The sequence below is a fragment of the Caretta caretta genome, chromosome 1 (assembly GCF_965140235.1).
Source record: "Caretta caretta isolate rCarCar2 chromosome 1, rCarCar1.hap1, whole genome shotgun sequence".
NCBI lineage: Eukaryota > Metazoa > Chordata > Testudines > Cheloniidae > Caretta > Caretta caretta.
The window spans coordinates 182,243,795-182,261,118 of record NC_134206.1 but is presented as its reverse complement, the minus strand read 5'-3'; the positions used below and the strand labels follow the sequence as shown (position 1 = coordinate 182,261,118).

The following is a 17,324-nucleotide window of genomic DNA, read 5'->3' as shown; positions in this document are numbered from 1 at the left end:
CTGATACTTCCCAGATGAGGTCCTGTCTGATGTAGGACTCAAAATACAGATTACTAAATTATGACGAAACTGCATATCTTCAAAGCTGGTGTGAGGTTAATTTTTATTTTTTTAAGTGCCTAATGTGTAAAGGGATTTTAACATGATTAAATCAACTAAAAGCAAGTTTTTTTCTTTATTCCTATTGTGTAAATCAGAGAATATTCAAAACTATTCTGCATTCTGAGAACCCCTAATTTACAACTTAAAATGATAAAATTGATTTGGTTCTATTTAAGTAGATGAAAAATAGTAGCTTACTCTTCCTTCTAATTCATCTTAGTGAACGCAATGTAATATATTAGTCTTTAAGGACTTTATGTACATCTCGTACTATAACATATTTGTCATGTTTTTTTGAAAGTTATATGCATATCCGTCAGCTATTTCTTTTGAAAATACACTGTAATTACTCACCGTTACAAAACATACATAAAATTAGCTGTTGCTGTGCTTACTGGAAGTTTTTAAATGTCTTTTTTAAATAGAATATTGCTCAATCAAGATCTTATGTTAATTCTCCCTTGAATTTGAATTCTGCTGCAAATAGAAAAGGCACAAAATGTATAATATATTATTCCACAACAGTCTGCTATATATGGTATATCATTAATACAGCTTTGAAACTTTACTGTGCTTTTAGCCATCTTATTTTTAATGAAACAAACACAGAATCAGTTTCTTTATCTTGTCATATCTTTTTTAAACATTCTCTTTATTTTTTAGTAGTTTAACAGTATTGTACTGTGTGGGTTTTTTTGTTTTGTTTTTTTTAAATTTGTCTGCTGCTGCCTGACTTTGTACTTCTGGTTCCAAACGAGGTGTGTGGTTGACTGGTCAGTTTGTGACTGGTGTTCGTAACTCTGAAATTCTTCTGTACTTACAACTTTTAAAATAATTCACTTTTTACTCTATTTTTCATGTTTCACATTTGAAATAAGATTGTCCTGATGGACTTTCTCGAGGGTTTCGAAGTATTACATTTTAAATGAAGAGTAGGGGTGCTGATTCTTTAACAAAGACATCTTTTGTCTAGGTTCTTGGTAGTCCATTAAAGTTACATAGGTGTTGTCAAAAAACAAACATACATTGAAAGAATCTCACTAAAAATTCCTTTCCCACTCAGTTGCTCAGCTTTCAGTCTTTTGAGTCTTGTGATGTGATAATTTCACTGGCTATCCAGTTGCTGTAGCTTTCTAGGGTTGGTGAGACCTGAATTTTTAATAACAAAAAACTTGGTTACTTTTTAAAGTTATTTTTGAACTACTTGCAGGGCGGTTTTTACCCACTATAAAAACACAAAAAGGCACAAGTTAATTTTTTTAACCTGTGGAGATCACTGGGGCCAAGCAGTCTTGTACAGCCCACATCACTATGTCCTCTCTGCTCTTCTTAATGAGTTACCTAGGGCTTGGCTACACTTGAAGGTTACAGTGCAATAAAGGAGCCCCGGGCACCCTAGCTTACTACCCGTCCATGCTGGCAAGGCACGTAGAGCGCTCTGTCTCTACGGCTACAGCGCTGCTGGTACTCCACCTCAGCGAGTGGAATAAGGTTTGCTGCGCCACTGCTGGAGCACCGTGGTGCCAGTGTGGACGCCCTGGTCTGTTGCGCTGTGATTGGTCTCCAGAAGTGCCATACAATGCCTGTTCTAGCCACTCTGGTCATCACTTTGAACTCTACTGCCCTGCCCTCAGGTGACCAACCGTCAGACCCGGCCTTTAAATTCTCTTGGAATTTTGAAAATCCCCTTCCTGTTTTGCTCAGCCAGGCGTGGAGTGCTCTCAGCAAATCTTTCCAGGTGACCATGCCGCCACGCGCCAGGCAATCCTCAGTATGGAGCAATGGCGAGGTGCTGGATCTCACCAGTGTTTGGGGGGAGGAAGCTGTCCAGTCCCAGCTGCGCTCCAGCTGCAGGAATTACAATATCTTTGGACAGATATCAAAGGCCCTGTTGGAAAGGGGCTATGACTGGGATGCACTACAGTGCAGGGTTAAAGTGAAGGACCTGCAGAATGCTTACCACAAAGCCCGAGAGGCAAACAGTAGCTGCCCCCGCGACCTGCCATTTTTACAAAGAGCTGGACGCGATATTTGGGGGCGACCCCACCTCCATGCCGAGTACCACCATGGACACCTCAGAGGCCAATGTAACAAGGCAGGAGGAGGAGGAGCAGCAAAGTGGGAGCAAGGGTGCTCCGGCGGAGGAAGACATCCCGGAATTCCTAGATGCATGCCCTCAGGAGCTGGTCTCAAGCCAGGAGGAAGGTAGCCAGTCGCAGCAGCCGGGTTCTTGGGGAAGGACAAACACCAGAGGAGGTTCCCAGTAAGCAGCTTTTATTTTGGGAAGGAAGTTATTTGGTGCAGGCTCTTGGGGTGAGGAGGCTTAGGGCTGCATGCATGCCTAGATGCGGAATAGGGCGTTGATGAGCTCTCTCATATCGCGGTAATCGGCCTCAGTGATCTCTTCAAAGGTCTGAGCCAGAACTTGGGCAATGCGTTTGCACAGGTTTTTCAGGAGAGCCACTGTGGTCCTTGTCCCAGTAAAGCTAACTTGTCAACGCCGCTGTGCCATGCGGGGCGGGGGGGCCATTGCTGCACACAGGCAAGCTGCATATGGGCCAGGGTGGAAGTCGCATTGTAGTAGAAGACCCTCCCTTGCTTCCCTGGTCACCCTCAGCAGCGAGATATCTTCCAGGATGAACTCCTGTGGAAAATGTGGGGACAGTGTTCAGTATAGGGGCCCCCCGCTACTGTTGGCTCTCCCCAAGACACAGAAACCCAGAGGACAGTACGGCCGTGAAACAATCAGTCACGCTTGACCCTGTGCTTACTCACTATTTTTGGGCTCCCGTGGGTTACGTGCACTCGCTTTGAGACAAGCAAATTATGCTATTGTGTAGACTATGCTTGCCCTTAAGTAAGGGAGAATCATTGCTCTGTCTAGTGTGAACAATGCTGCCTCTGTTTAAGTGTTTCATTTTGCCTTTACAGATGCAACCTTGAGATCTCAGCTGTCTGTCTTATCAACGGCCGAGAGGCTGCAAAGAATCAGGAAGAGGCCATGTAGAAGCAAAGAGGACATGCTGCATGAAGTCATGCAGCATTCAACTAATGAAAATTAAAAAGTGCCGGAGTGGCGGGAGAGTGAAAGGATGGTCCGCCAGCAAAATGTGGATTGCTGGCACCAAAGCACAGAGCGGCTGCTAAGCATCATGGAGTGCCAAGTAGACTTGATCCATCACTCGTAGCCATGCAGGCGGAGCACTACCGTTCCCGTTTCCCCCCCTCGCCCCCCGCAGCCCTTATCCCAAAACTCTTTCCCTTGTGCCCCCATGTCACCTCCAAACCACCTTCCGCAACATCCAGGTTCTTAGCGCCACACGCTGCCTCCAACACCTTCACCACCCACCCCTGAAAACTACGACCCTTACCCGCTGCACTCAACCCCCATCACCATGCAGTATAGCCATCCTGAAGTGTAGCACGCATTGCACAGCACTACAGACAGAACATACGCAAATCTGATTCCCCATTCCCCATCCCACCCCACCCCCTTGCCCTTTGTGTTTCCCAAGCAGTTGTGTTGTGTTTCTTTTCAATAAATTGATTTTTTCGCTTTGAAAACGTTCTTTATTATTGCATAATGTAAAAGAAACCTTAGCCCAGGAAAGTAACAGGCACTGCAAGTCAGTGTATCATACATAGCAAACACAGATTCTTACCGCACTTCACTCCTGTGCAGGGCACCACACTAAACTTTCAGCCTCAAATTACTCCCTCAAGGCATCCCTAATCCTTGCAGCCCTGCACTGGGCCCCTCTAATAGCCCTGCTCTCTGACTGTTCAAATTCAGCCTCCAGGTGTTGAACCTCTGATATAACCGCGGGGATGCTGTTATTGGCCAGGTCCAGCTTCCCATACAGAGAGCGCCAGCGACCCTCTAAATGGCCAAAAGCACACTCCACAGTCATTCTGTACAGGCTCAGCCTGTTGTTGAACCACTCCTTGCTGCTGTCAAGGATCCCCGTGTAGTGTTTCATGAGCCATGGCATTAAAGGGTAAGCGGGGTCTCCAAGGATCTCAATGGGACTTTGACTTCCCCTACTGTGATCTTCTGGTCTAGGAAAAAAGTCCCGGCTTGCAGCTTCCTGAACAGGCCAGTGTTTCAAAAGATGCATGTGTCATGCACCTTTCCGGGCTAGCCTGCGTTAATGTTAATCACCCACAGTGATCCACAAGCACCTAGAGAACCATAGAGAAATACCCCTTCCGATTAACATACTCACAGGCTAGGTGGGCTGGTGCCAGAATTGGAATATGTGTCCCATCTATCACCCCTCCGCAGTTAGGGAAACCCATTTGTGCAAAGCCAGCCACAATGTCATGCACGTTATCTGGAGTCACGGTTCTTCTGAGCAGGATGTGATTAATGGCCCTGCAAACTTGCATCAATAAGATTCCAACGTTCGACTTCCCCACTCCAAGCTGGTTAGCGACTGATTGATAGCTGTCTGGAGTTGCCAGCTTCCAGATAGCAATAGCCACCCACTTCTCCACCGTCAGGGCAGCTCTCAATCTCGTGTCCTTGTGCCGCAGAGTGGGAGGAGCTCCTCACACAGACCCATGAACGTGGCTTTTCTCATCCGAAAGTTTTGCAGCCACTGCTCGTCACCCCAGACTTGCATGACGATGTGATCCCACCACTCAGTGCTTGTTTCCCAAGTCGAAAGCGGCGTTTCACAGTGGTGAGCATGTCTGTGAATGCCACAAGCAAATTCGTGTAGTTTGCGTTACTTGAGTCGATATCATCATCTGAATCCTCACTGTCCCTTTGGATCTTAAGGAACAGCTCGACCGCCAAACGTGATGCACTGTCGAGAGTTGTCGGCATATTCCTCAGCAGTTCGGAAAGGGAAGACAGAGCGCGCAGTACAAAAACCGTTGAAAGATGGCGCCAAATGTGGACGGAAGCAAAGGGAATGCTGGGATGCGAACTGATGCATCACGGGGAGTTGGGACAGGGCCCAGAATGCCCTGCACCTCCAGCCCCCTTCCCACAAGCCACAGTGCCAGAATGGGAAGAGGTGCTCTGTGGGATAGCTGCTTATAATGAACCACTCCCAATGCCCCTGCCAGTCCTGCATATGTGACCACGCCAGTGCACTTACAGCTGTCCGTGTGGACAGACTGCAGCGCTTTCCTTACTGTGCTGTATGAAGGCGGATTCAACTCATAGGACTCTACTTCTGCAAGTGTTGCCATGCTCCTAGATTAAAGCAAGTTTGGATATGTCTTCAAACTTCAGATTACATCCCTGGTTTCAGTGTAGATGCAGCCTACCTTCACACTTACAGATGCTCTGCGCGTATCCGTCTGGTTTATTTGTACTCAATAAGTGCACATTGGAAGACTTTGAGGACTATAAACAGCTCATTTTGTTTAATAAAAGTATGCTTGTCAGTGTGTTTTAGCAGCTTTATGCTGCTGTAGATTTTTTTTTTTTTTTTTAAAAGTGTGTTGTAACATTTTAAGCACCTTAGGCAGCCTTGAAGATTTTCTTCTTTAAAAAAAAAAAAAATCGTTTAGCAAAAAGAAAAAGATAGCTCTAAGGATGTGCCATTAAAATAAATGGAATTTATAATCAAAGGAGAGGTTAGTGCACCGGTAAGTGTATATATATTATTTATTTATTTATTTCTGGTTTGTTTGTGTGTAAGAGCGTGCTTCTGGAATTCACTGTATATGGGCAGGCAGGCCGGCCCAATATAACCCAATTGACTTCTGTATGGCTCTGCAAAGACACAGTGCATTGCAGGATTGAAGTGTAAATGTGTCACTTAACATATTCATTAATATTGTAATTGTTAATATTGTAAAATATGTAGCATAAATTATATAGATTGTGCAATGTAATTGAGCTAGCATTGCTATTGAAACCTTAATTTTCCAATTCCCTGAATTTTGGTAATTTAGTCACAATTTTAAACAGGCTACAGGCAAAAATGTTTCCTGTGGCTTGGTTCCAGGAACTTACCAATTAAGGCCTGGTTCCTCAAATGTATTATGCATTTTATTAACTTTATGCATTTGAGCAGTCTTATGGGAGTTGATTCATATTTGGAAAGTTTCTTTTATGTGGGAGTGTGGAAAGATTTGGTTTAAAATAGAAGGAAATGTAATATACAAGGTACTTGTGTTGCATTGGTTTTCACAGCTATTTTATTTTATGTGTTCTAGGTGTTTAAAAGATCAAAAATTAAAACATAACCTGCAGTGCAAAGTTCACAGCAGTTTACAAGTCTTTTGATATATCAGCATCACTGCTACAATTCAAAGAGAAAAAATTCTTGCCTACTTCTAATATTATGAATTCTACACAGATAGCAATATGAATGTAACCTAATCAAGTTCAGCAAAAAGATCATGTAGCGTAGATCTAGTCTAAAAAGGCAGCTTGAAGATGATGTGATAGCAAATTATCATAAAGAGTAAGGGGGGAAAATACTAGGGGTTAAGAATTTAAGATACATTTGACATTAGCAGAAATTCGTCTGGAAAATGTTTAGTAGTATTTTATATTACTTAGAACTCAGAAGCATCAAACAAGATAGGGGCCCCTTTGACTGTTGACATGGTGCAAAAATATGCCAAGGTAGTTCCTCCTGCGAAGAACTCAATTGCAGGAAAAAATGACACAGGAGAGGGGAGGGGAGAGAGACCTAAATATATAGAATTGTTGAATAAGTTTGTAATCTTTTTATATTATAAATAGATAAAGCAGGTACCAACTATTTCCCTTGCCCCATATCCTCCTTAACATTGTAAGACATTTAAAAATGTTGGCAATTTTAACAGGAGTCATATTAAAAGAGTTGTTTTTGCAAGTCAGTAATATTAGTGGTATTGGCTATATTTCCTATAATAGGAAATAGGGACTCTAGAGGTAATTGGCACAAATGTTTTCTCAAGTGAGGATTTCAATGGTAACTGCTCTAATACTGCCAGGTATTATGAACCTTTTTCTCTGCATGCACATTTTTAGCATACATGAAGTACACAAAAATAAAATAATAAATAATAGAAAGTGTAGATACTGTAATGAATTGTTTAATGAACTCTACTTGAATAAACAATGTTACTCTCTCAAGGCCAAATCATTTCACACAGTGCAAAAACAGAATATGGGTTTGCATACTGTGATTCCATGTGATTAGGGGTATGTCATGTAATATGTTCCCCTTTCTTCCATACAACAGTTCCACGTCAAAGCCAGATTGAAAACCATTGGTTCTACTATTTTATACTATCCATAACCCTATGTGGGCATAGGTGGGTTTTCTAGTAGATTCTGTGTAGATGTGGATCACTTGGCATACTCCACCTTTGCAGTAGCACAGATTAGAACATTGTTAAGCATCATGTAGGTGGTGTGGAGTTCTCTCTGGCAAACTACCCCAATGCAGTGTGAGCATACTGGTTCCAAGGTCGTCTGGACTATGTCTGCAGAGATTGAAGATTCAAGAGATGGAGGTTTACTGGTGATATCCAGACTGTCATGAAGCTTTGAAGTGTGTATGTTGCAATTTTTATGGAAGCTGTTCTTGGCTTATGTACCTGCTGCAAAAGAATGCTACATTATAAGAACATTCCATTTGTTCAGTTACCATCCTGTCCCTCTGGGTTTTTTTCTGTCAATTTCTGTTGTTTTTTTGTTGTTGTTTTGTTTTAAAGTTAGTGTGTCCAGTGACCTCAGATTACATAGCTTCATCCTTCTGTAACTCAACCTTTCTGATTATCCTGGGAACTGGTATTGGCTGAAACTCTCCAAACACTTTAAAGTACAGATGGCAACTTCATCGCTGTTTCTTTCCTATGTCTCTAAAGGATAGTATGACTTCTGATATTTTCCTCACTGATACTCTTCACAGAAGTCTTCTTAAAACCTCAGGTTTTTCCAGGCAATACCTATCTTGTGTTTAAAATGTATCACTTAATTTTGTTTCTCTGTGTTGTAGCAAGATGGCCGATTTTAGTTTGGTGGGTCTTGCGGTTTTCTTGGCGGGGAGCTAAGATACCGCCCCTTGCCCCTGCTCTTGGGCCCCGCTACTAGCCTGGGAAGGTGGTAGAGGAGGGAAGTGGGTGAGGGGTCTGGGTTTGCTCCTCGCTCTGAGTCACAGCCCCTCGCAACCCCTGTGGGTTTCTTACGCTCGTCCCCTTTAGGTGGAGTTACCCTCGGTCCTTAGATGCTGGGGGGAAGGGAGTCTCCCGGTCCTGCTGGGCAGTCTCCCTTACTCCAATTCTCAGGTCTTCCAAATCTCTCAACACCCCTCCAAGCTCCAGTCCTTTCTCCTTTCTCCCTCTTCCTCCTCCCTTGTCTGCCTAATGCAGGGGGTTTTATTAGGTTCCTATCAGGGCCTTAATTGACTGCAGGTGCTCCGATTAACCTGCAGCCACCTTCCCTAGTCTACAGGGAACCACGCCTTAATTAGCCTTGAGCTTATATATTTTGCCTCTTGCACTCTCCCACTGCTCCCTGGTCCTCCTGTATCACAGTGTCTCCCATCACTAATCATTCATTTACACATTTTTATCTCAACATTCTCCAGTCTAATTATTTAGCTTACAGCATGTTCTTGCCTACCAACTTTATTCTTTATTTAGTGATTTTAACCCTCCCCCATCCCCAAGTCAATGATATATTGAAGAAAAAGTTAGTCTTTATGAGGGACAGTTGCCAAAGAAGTTTATGGAATATAAATCAGACAAGCAGGCTGGTTGGATTATTTGCTTGGAGAGGAGGAAAGATGTTCAAGGCTGGCCTGATGAATGGACTGTGGGGAAGAGAATGTAGTGTAAAGGCACAGGCTTCCATCAGAGAGAGAGTGAATAATGGAGCCAAGCTGTAGGTTTCTCTGATGAAGGTACCATGGGGGAGAGTATCCCTAATACAGGAGCTATCATTAGAGAGTGAGGGAAACTTTTTTGTTTACTGTGCCTATATAAGCTTAAATATTGGTTCTCCTAGTAATTTCCCTTGTTCTTTCAAGCCAGTTTCAGCTCTTGTTTTCGTATATTTATTTCCCCCACTAGTGATAATTTATTCTATTGAAAATGTCTTGTGTATTAGGCAACCAGATAGAATAAGATCAGAAGTGGTCATAGAAACTGCCAAATTACTTTTTCTGTGAACTTGTAGCAAGTCTCTACAGGTGAAACACTAATGCATGCTCAACTGAACTCCCACTGGAAATGGTGCTTTCAGGAGTGATTTATAACTGTTGTTTGAGTAGCAGCCGTGTTAATCTCTATTCGCAAAAAGAAAAGGAGTACTTGTGGCTAAGGTGCCACAAGTACTCCTTTTCTTTTTATAACTGTTGTGTAATTCAGAAAATATCCTTTAAATTAAAAATCCCCATTTAAAATACTTAGTTCTAAAAAAGCACAGTCCACCACTAGTTGCATGCAAAACATTTAATTGCTGTCTTATTTTTTAAATTAGCAAAAAGTGTAACATTTAATAATACTACAGTAAGTGATATTAAATTCTTGAAGCAACTCCTGTGATCCAAGACTACCTAATGTTAACAGTATATTTATTGGTAGCTTTCTTCTTCCAAATGCCAAAAATGAGTTTTAAAAATTCTTTTAATGTGAGATGTTTGCTTCCTTTTGATCTGCAAATCACAGAAATGTATAATTTACTTTAGAGCTAAGCCTTGGCTAGTATGAAGTTTTGGTTCTGATTTTTCAAATACAGCATAAACCATATTTCACTGGATTGAACCACATTTTGAGAAGCAAATAAAAGTAGTAGGAATGAATATCTAGATTAAACAGTAACATGGATGTTGTATTGGATTAGTCTTTCCTAAACCAAATTTAGCCTAACTTCCTCCATCTTAAAATTGCATGCTGTTAAAATGAGAATTGTTTTGGTAGAATGAAATGTTGTATGGAAAAACAATGAAGAACGTTGTTTAATGTATCCATTATGATGGAACAACATCCAGTAGAATATGGCTGGTACAAGTATTAAGTAGAGAATACTTTGTGTTTGGAAACTTCATATATTTTCATGTCTTAAACTTTAGAAATTGTTCCTATTAATATTCTAGTTGGGAAGTTCTGAGATTCCTTCTCTCTAATTTGAGATGGTGGATAGAAGAATATGGCTTTGATGGCTTCCGGTTTGATGGTGTTACATCTATGCTATATCACAATCATGGAATTGGTAAGTAGATTAATCAGTCCACTTTTTAATTAAAGAACACCCTGCCTCTTGGTCTTACTGTAGTACTTTTCAGGAAATGGTAATAACAAAAAGATAAACTGGATAGACCTTCGTTTAAGCTATTTTAAAATAGCAAATTTGTTAATCTTTTGCTGTGCTGCGATTAAATGGATTATTGGATTTTTTTTTTTTTTTTTTTTTTAAGTTTTACACTTGTAAATCTGACTCACTGTATTTGGGGTCTTTATCTTTTTTGGTCACTAGGTACAGGCTTCAGTGGAGATTACCATGAATATTTTGGTCTACACGTAGATGAAGATGCCCTCATTTATCTAATAATGGCCAACCACATGATTCATTTATTGCATCCAGAATCCATAACAGTAGCTGAGGTAATATTAAGTGTAGCTATTTCTTTATATGTGAGTAAAAGGTTGTAGTATCAGTAAATAAGTGTACTCGTGAAATGTCATTCGGTCTTTATTACAACTCCTTCAGAGTTATTTGTATATGTCACATCATTTAACATGAATCAATTTCCGTTGTAGTGAACATTACTTGCTAATTATTAGTGACAATTTTGTTAAAGAAAAATATCAGCAGATAAATACTAAGGGTGGATGGGTTCCTCCTCCATGCAATTATCTGTGTGTTGGGGCGGGGAGAAGGGAGAATTAAGTATTAATGTTGTTTTTTCTCTACATTGGTGGGACAGTACGGATGCTGTGAGTTAGCTTGTATGAAGGTTCTTAGTTTAGATATCATTGCTTCGCTTTGCTTGCTTATTGCTCTATGATTGCCAAATGTTGACTAGTTATTCATGGTACCAAATGTTCACAATTCACAGTCCCAAAGACTGTGCTGATATAATTCAATATATGCATAATTGATAACTCCCTTCTGTGATTAAATATGATAAATTTTGAAGTTTCTTAAATGTTTAGGTTAATTTAGATTTAACATTAAAATTGTCTGGGTTCCTGAGTAAGTAGGATTCTTCTTTGACTGCTTGCTCATGTTGATTCCATTCTAGTTGTGTGCGCACCCATGTGCCTGGTCGTTGGAGGTTTTTGCCTTAGCGGTGTCCATAGGGCCAGCTATGGTGCCCTCTTGGGTGTCGCACTCATGCATCAGTATATCAGGCGCTGCCAGCCCTGTTCCCTCACAGTTCCTTTTTACTGCCCGGGGTGGTTAGTTGAGGTGCCTTTCCTTGCATAGCAAGGGCTAGTGGTTTTGTCGCTTCTGACTTTGAGCATTAGGGATTTGTAAATAGTTGTTGATAGTAGTTAGTGTTAAGCAGTTGTTAAGTGTAGTTAGGAGTTAGTCACAGCGGGGACTTTGCTCCTGGTGGGGCATGCCCCTTTTTCCGAGGTTTAAGCCCTGAGCAGACTGTAACAGGCCTCTACCTGTAAGTGACACCCAAGTGCAGTCTGAAGTGTTTGGGGGAATCACATGTGAAGGAGAAGTGTCATTGTTGTAAAAATTTTCGATCCAGGACTCAGAGTGGGATATTCATTTGCAGGCTTTCCTTATGGAGGCTGCCCTCCATCCGGCTTCTGAGCCATCCCACCAAGACTCGCCTAATACCTCAGCCTTGGTGCACACCGCACCCCCAGCACCTGGCCCCTCCCAGCACTGCACCCTATCACCGGTGGCCAGAAAGAAAATGAAGAAGCATGGCTCCTCTGCACTGGGCAAGAAAGGCCATGGGGCATCAGGCAAAGGACCCAGTTCGGCCCACCCAGTCACTCCGCAGCCACGTAGATGTGCCTTCTCAGTCCGGGCCCTTAGCCCCTTAAAGGATCCACCACCAACTCCTGGGAGCGGTAGGGGACTCAAACTTATGACGGCATCAACGTTTTCCCAAGCTCCCCCGGCACTGAGTGAGCATAGGCCCACGCTGCTGGCACAGGCTCCATACTAGGGCAAGCCAGCTGCTAAGACTCCTCAGGAGGCAGTAGAACACCGCTGATCCCCCGAAACAAGGCAGCACTCTCCATCTCTGTGCTGCAGATCTCCAGCATCGCAGCCCAGATCCTCTGGGGCTCACTCTTGGTCACCGGCACTGCGATCGCAGTCCCTGCCATCTCTACATGGATCGCCTTGGGGGAGGCTCTGGTCTCTGTTCTGCCGGCACCGTTTGCCCTCCCTCCAGTTATCCTCTCAGTGCAGATCTTGGTTGCCTGCCCCATGGGAGCGCTCCCTGTCATGATTCCGGTCCCACCGGCCCCAGTCCCCTTGATATTGGCACCGATCCTCTCACTCCAAACACTGGTGTCCGGCAGCAACAGTCAGACACGGACATCAATAGCCTCGCCGTGGTCACTGGAAGGGGATTCCTCTGGCACGGAAGGGCAGTTCAGCCCCTTGCTAAGACCTCACCGGCGCAAATGGGCATCTGAGGCCTCATCGATGTCTATGGCGTTACCTTGGCAGCATGGCCAGTGGCCTTACTGGAGTGGAGTGTGTGGGGCATGCTGGTGGTGACGATGCCCCCTTCGCATCGCTCATCTGCTGCTGCCTCAGAGCAACACTGGCATCATCAACAGCACCAGGCTCAGTGCATTAGACCCGCTTGGAAGTTGGGGTAAAGGAGACAGCGCCCACCCCAAAACTCCCCTCTCCCGTGGGGGATTATGCCCCTGGAGGTACAGTCATCATCTTCATCCCCGGATGAGGCAGTCGTGGAACCCTTGAGGGCCAGCCGTCTGGACGATTTTAAGGAACACCAGGCCCTGCTTTGAGGGGTGGCCGAGAACTTTGGCCTATAGATGGATGAGATGACAGAGCAAGCAGACACCTTGTTCAATGTCCTCTAAGCCCTGTTCCGAGACGGGTGGCGCTACCAGTGCGTGATAGGGTCCTGAAAATTGCCACGGTCCTCTGGCAAACCCTGTCGTCCATCCCTCCCACCTCCAAAAGGGTCGAAAAGAAGTACTTTGTCCCGGCCAAAGGGTTCAAGTACCTTTTTATATCCACCCACGTCCGGGCTCACTGGTTGTCTCTGTGGCCAATGAAAAGAACAAGGAGGGGCACAGTAGTTCAACTCCAATTCCAGGCGGTGAACCATCAGGCCCCCCTGCACAAGTACAACAATTCATGGAGTCCCTCCCTCAGGGTCTGGCCCAGGAATTTGGCATTCTGATGGAGAAGGGCACCACGGCAGCTCTCTACAGATGGTCTGGGATGTGGTGGACTCAGCAGCTAGGGTGATCGCATTGATGGTGGTCATGAGGGTGTAGCTCCTGACTTCAGACTGCCGGCCTTATCCCAAGAGATGCAGACCTTTTTCCAGGACCTCCCATTCGATTGGAATGATCTCTTTTTGGAACTGATGCGAGGCTGCATGCATTAGAGGACACTTGGGCCATCCGTCTTTCGCTGGGCATACGTACGCCGCAGTCTGTATGGAAACTGTATGGAAACAGTACTGGCTGCCCCTGATGCCAAGGCCTCGTCAGTCTTGTCAAGGGTCTGGTTTTGGCCTCAAAAGATTATTGTTGGCATGCAGAATAGCTAATGGTAATATGAAACGCCAAAGCAGTAAATTTCTGTTAATTGACTGTTGGGCGTTTTTCACTGACGTGTTTTTATGTTAAGAAAAAGAAACTCCAAGCTTTTAAGAATTTTGTTGTTAATATAATAGTACTGTGTAATGCATCTGGGTTTGTTGTTTGTGTTTCTCCTTCCAGCCATCTAGAAAAGACACGTGCAAGATGCAGGATGGATCTGATATGTCATGAGGAATGTGAAGGCCTATTTTTTAATCCACACTATTTTATTAAGAATTCCAATTTCAGCCTTCAGAAAACAAAATAAGGCTAATTTCAGTTGTATGTGGCATTCTAATATATAACTGACAGCTGTATACCAAAGTGCTGTTAAGAGCTTAATGACATCAGGTATCAAAAATAGCAACTGATGAAAAGAAGCAATTATTTGATATATAAAACTTAAGGTGGCAATATTGATCTTTCGGTTCACTTCAAATAAAATTGGTCCATCATCTAGGGAGTGATAGTCAGATTATCCACATTCCTATGGATGAAACTTTGAATTCAGCCTGTTTGTATTATCTGGTTTAAGATTCTTTTTAAACAAGATTGGTCTTCAATTTATTCTCTTTAAATTGAAAACTTCTTCAATTCAATACATCATTTTTCTGTCTAGGGGGAGTCTATATACAAAATGTGGAATTGAGCCACATGCTAATGATAGAAAGAAATTGGGGTGGAGGAACTACTGATATGATTTTAAATTAAAATGACTGTCATGAATTTGTGCTTGAAAGTAATGACAGTTGAATAAGTTCCTCATGAGAGAAGAGAGGTTTTGTCTAGAGTATGACAGATTGTTGTACACTCCTTGAAGAGTTGTCTGATTGCTTTAAGTAAAGAATTTTCTGTGTATTCCCCATCTAGCTTTCTAGATATAATTTCTATGTCCAAGATTCCTCCTTTGACAGAACCCTTTAACTCCTGCCGTCAAAAAATAAAATTTACCTATACATATGCCTTACATCTGGATAGCTGGTTACCCAGCAGCTCTGCTTTTTTGGTGCTAATAAAAGTTGTGATACCCCAAATAGTGCTACTGGGACCAGCCTGTTAGGCTGCCAGTGTCCTCTATTCTTTGTTTCACACAGTTCAGGGTGACAGAAACACTGCTGCCAGACAAGAGTACAGTGTAGAATTAGGTAGTGGTTGGATGATTAAGGTTTCCTTCAGCCTTTCATTTAAAGTGAAAATTAAATGATTTGGGTAATAATGAAAACAAATAGTAATAACCAAAATTACACCACACACTTCAGGTGAAACATTGATTTTTCTGGAAGGCTACGAATAAATCCATTAGTAGTTTCAGGCGTAGGAAAGCATCAGACTTCTCTGTGAAATTTTAGGGCTGATATCTAATGTATTGCTCCACTCCAACTAACAAATGAGTTTTTACCCTTCAAACTTGAGTTGCCTGTAAATCTAAACACAGTGGTATGCATAGGCTATTAGTTTAAAAATGTGAACAAAGTTAGTATTCATCACTAATGTTTCTATTTATGCCACTGAAGTAGACAAATAAGTTATGTCAAATTTTTATGTTTAAAAATTCTGGCACTTAAAACTGTAGAAATTAGCTTGAAAGAGAATGGTAGTTGTTTGGCTGGCAAAGCTCAAAGCCTCGTAGAAACATGGTCCTTGATCTCATAGACTTCAGAACATCATGCTGTCAGGAACTTACCAGAGACTGCCCTGCACATCTCAGCACGGGTGAGCAGCTGTAAATGCCATGTGCCTGACCAAATTAGGAGAGCTGTTGGACTCCCCTCCTGCACACTGCCTTAACTGCTTGGGAAGGGAGAACTACTTCCCTGGACCTCATTGGTCTTATTCACCTTATAGAAGGTATCCACGTGGGGAGAAGCCAGAAGTGTAGAAAATCTTGTGACTAGTGTAGAAACTCTTTTGTCAACCAATTTAACACTTTCAGGGTTCCTTACATTTGTCTTTAAATAAAAACATCCACACACAGACTTTCTCTCAAATCTGCTACAGAAAATACCAAATAGAAGACACAAGAGTGTGTTTAAAAACAAAGTGAAAAATCCCCATGCAAAGTCCTCGATAACCATATACCATGCACCTGGATCTTCTGAACTGGGGCAACTTTCTCCTAGAGTAGATCAAATGTAGCAAAAAGGCATTTGCAATCTTTTTGCAACTGAAATGCAACTTATATTGGTTATTTTTTTGAATGTGGCAAAATGTGTGCTCACACTGCAAAAGTTGTGCTCTAAATACTCCTACAGCTTGTTTGAAAATCTTTTATTCACACAATAGTTTAAAAAAAATTACAAATGTTTATAGATATGTCGTAATTGAAGGGTTGGAAATTTCTTCTGTTTATAAAGTGGGGGCCATCCCTTCAGAAACAATATTATGTGATGAAAGTGACCAGTTATGTGGTGCATTCAATAAATGATGCATTCACAAGCTTGAATTACATTTTAAGGGAGAGAACAAAGCTGATCAGAATTTCAATCCGTGTTTTTGATTCTCCATTCCTTGGGCTCTTGCATTGAAGTGGTAGAGGGAATTATCCCATTGGATTCAAGTTATGGAATGTGGGATTGAGTTTTATGAGCATATCCTAATTGTTAGAGCAGGTTGACTGGAATGTTTAGTTTACATACATCCAAGTAATATTTAAAAAAAAAAAAAAAGTAAAAGCTAATCAGTGCTAGCTCTCATCTCACTAAAAATAGTGTAGCTATGGCAGTGAAAGTTGTGGGAAGGGCTAGCCGCCCTGAGTAAATTTCTGTGGTCACTGATGAGCACGTACTTGGGGAGGCTAGCCCGTTGCGCTCCCATGGCTACGCTGTCTTTAGCACGCTAGCTCATTCAGAATTAGCATTGGGTATCTCTCCTTAAGATGGGAGTCACACCTTCAGCTCGGAAACTACCAGCATTACATTAAAGTGTAATTGTATGCTCTGCACATGTAGACTTTGTATAGCAGTAATGTTTGGAGCTTGAGATCTGATGCTATTTTTAAATAGGAAGCTTTCTTAGGGTGGAAAATGTAAAGAACCACTTAAAGCAAAATAATGATGCAATGTATTCTTTATTCAAGGAAGTTTCTGGGATGCCAGCTCTTTGTTGCCCTATTGCCCAAGGAGGAAGTGGATTTGATTATCGGCTGGCCATGGCAATTCCAGATAAATGGATACAGGTGAGAAAACAATATTCACTTTTGTATTTTCCACCATTGTGTTTATATAAATAAACCTTCTAAATACTACAGGTAACTTTGTTCTGTCGCATCCATTAGTTTGAAGTATCCGATTCCTGCAGGCACAAGCTGAAGGGAGGCCTGCGGTCCTGGCAGGACAGAGCTGAGTCCTGGCTGGGGGTCTCTGCTCTGCCTTGCCAGGACCGCAGCTGTCCCCCGCACCATGCTGTAGCAGGGATCGAGTGTCACAAGCCGCGCACCCCCACTGTCATGAAAATGTGTGAGCAGGGCAGAACAGAGACCCCCAGCCAGGCCTGCGAGAAAG

At 42.7% G+C, this 17,324-nt stretch overlaps 1 protein-coding gene and 1 long non-coding RNA gene across 4 annotated transcripts in view; both read left to right on the top strand.

Moving 5' to 3' along the window:
* GBE1 (1,4-alpha-glucan branching enzyme 1) overlaps nt 1-17,324 on the top strand; it is a 281,100-nt gene that overhangs the window by 166,671 nt on the left and 97,105 nt on the right. For all 3 annotated transcript variants that reach the window (XM_048868880.2, XM_048868889.2, XM_075117745.1), the window contains 3 exons: nt 10,158-10,273; nt 10,538-10,665; nt 16,901-16,999. In XM_048868880.2, coding sequence (XP_048724837.2) covers nt 10,158-10,273; nt 10,538-10,665; nt 16,901-16,999 — 343 coding nt within the window. The remainder of the gene's footprint in view (nt 1-10,157; nt 10,274-10,537; nt 10,666-16,900; nt 17,000-17,324) is intronic.
* Nucleotides 1,065-3,666, top strand: LOC142068519 (uncharacterized). Its single transcript, XR_012664329.1, has 2 exons — nt 1,065-2,365; nt 3,034-3,666. It is a non-coding gene; the product is annotated as an uncharacterized LOC142068519 (long non-coding RNA).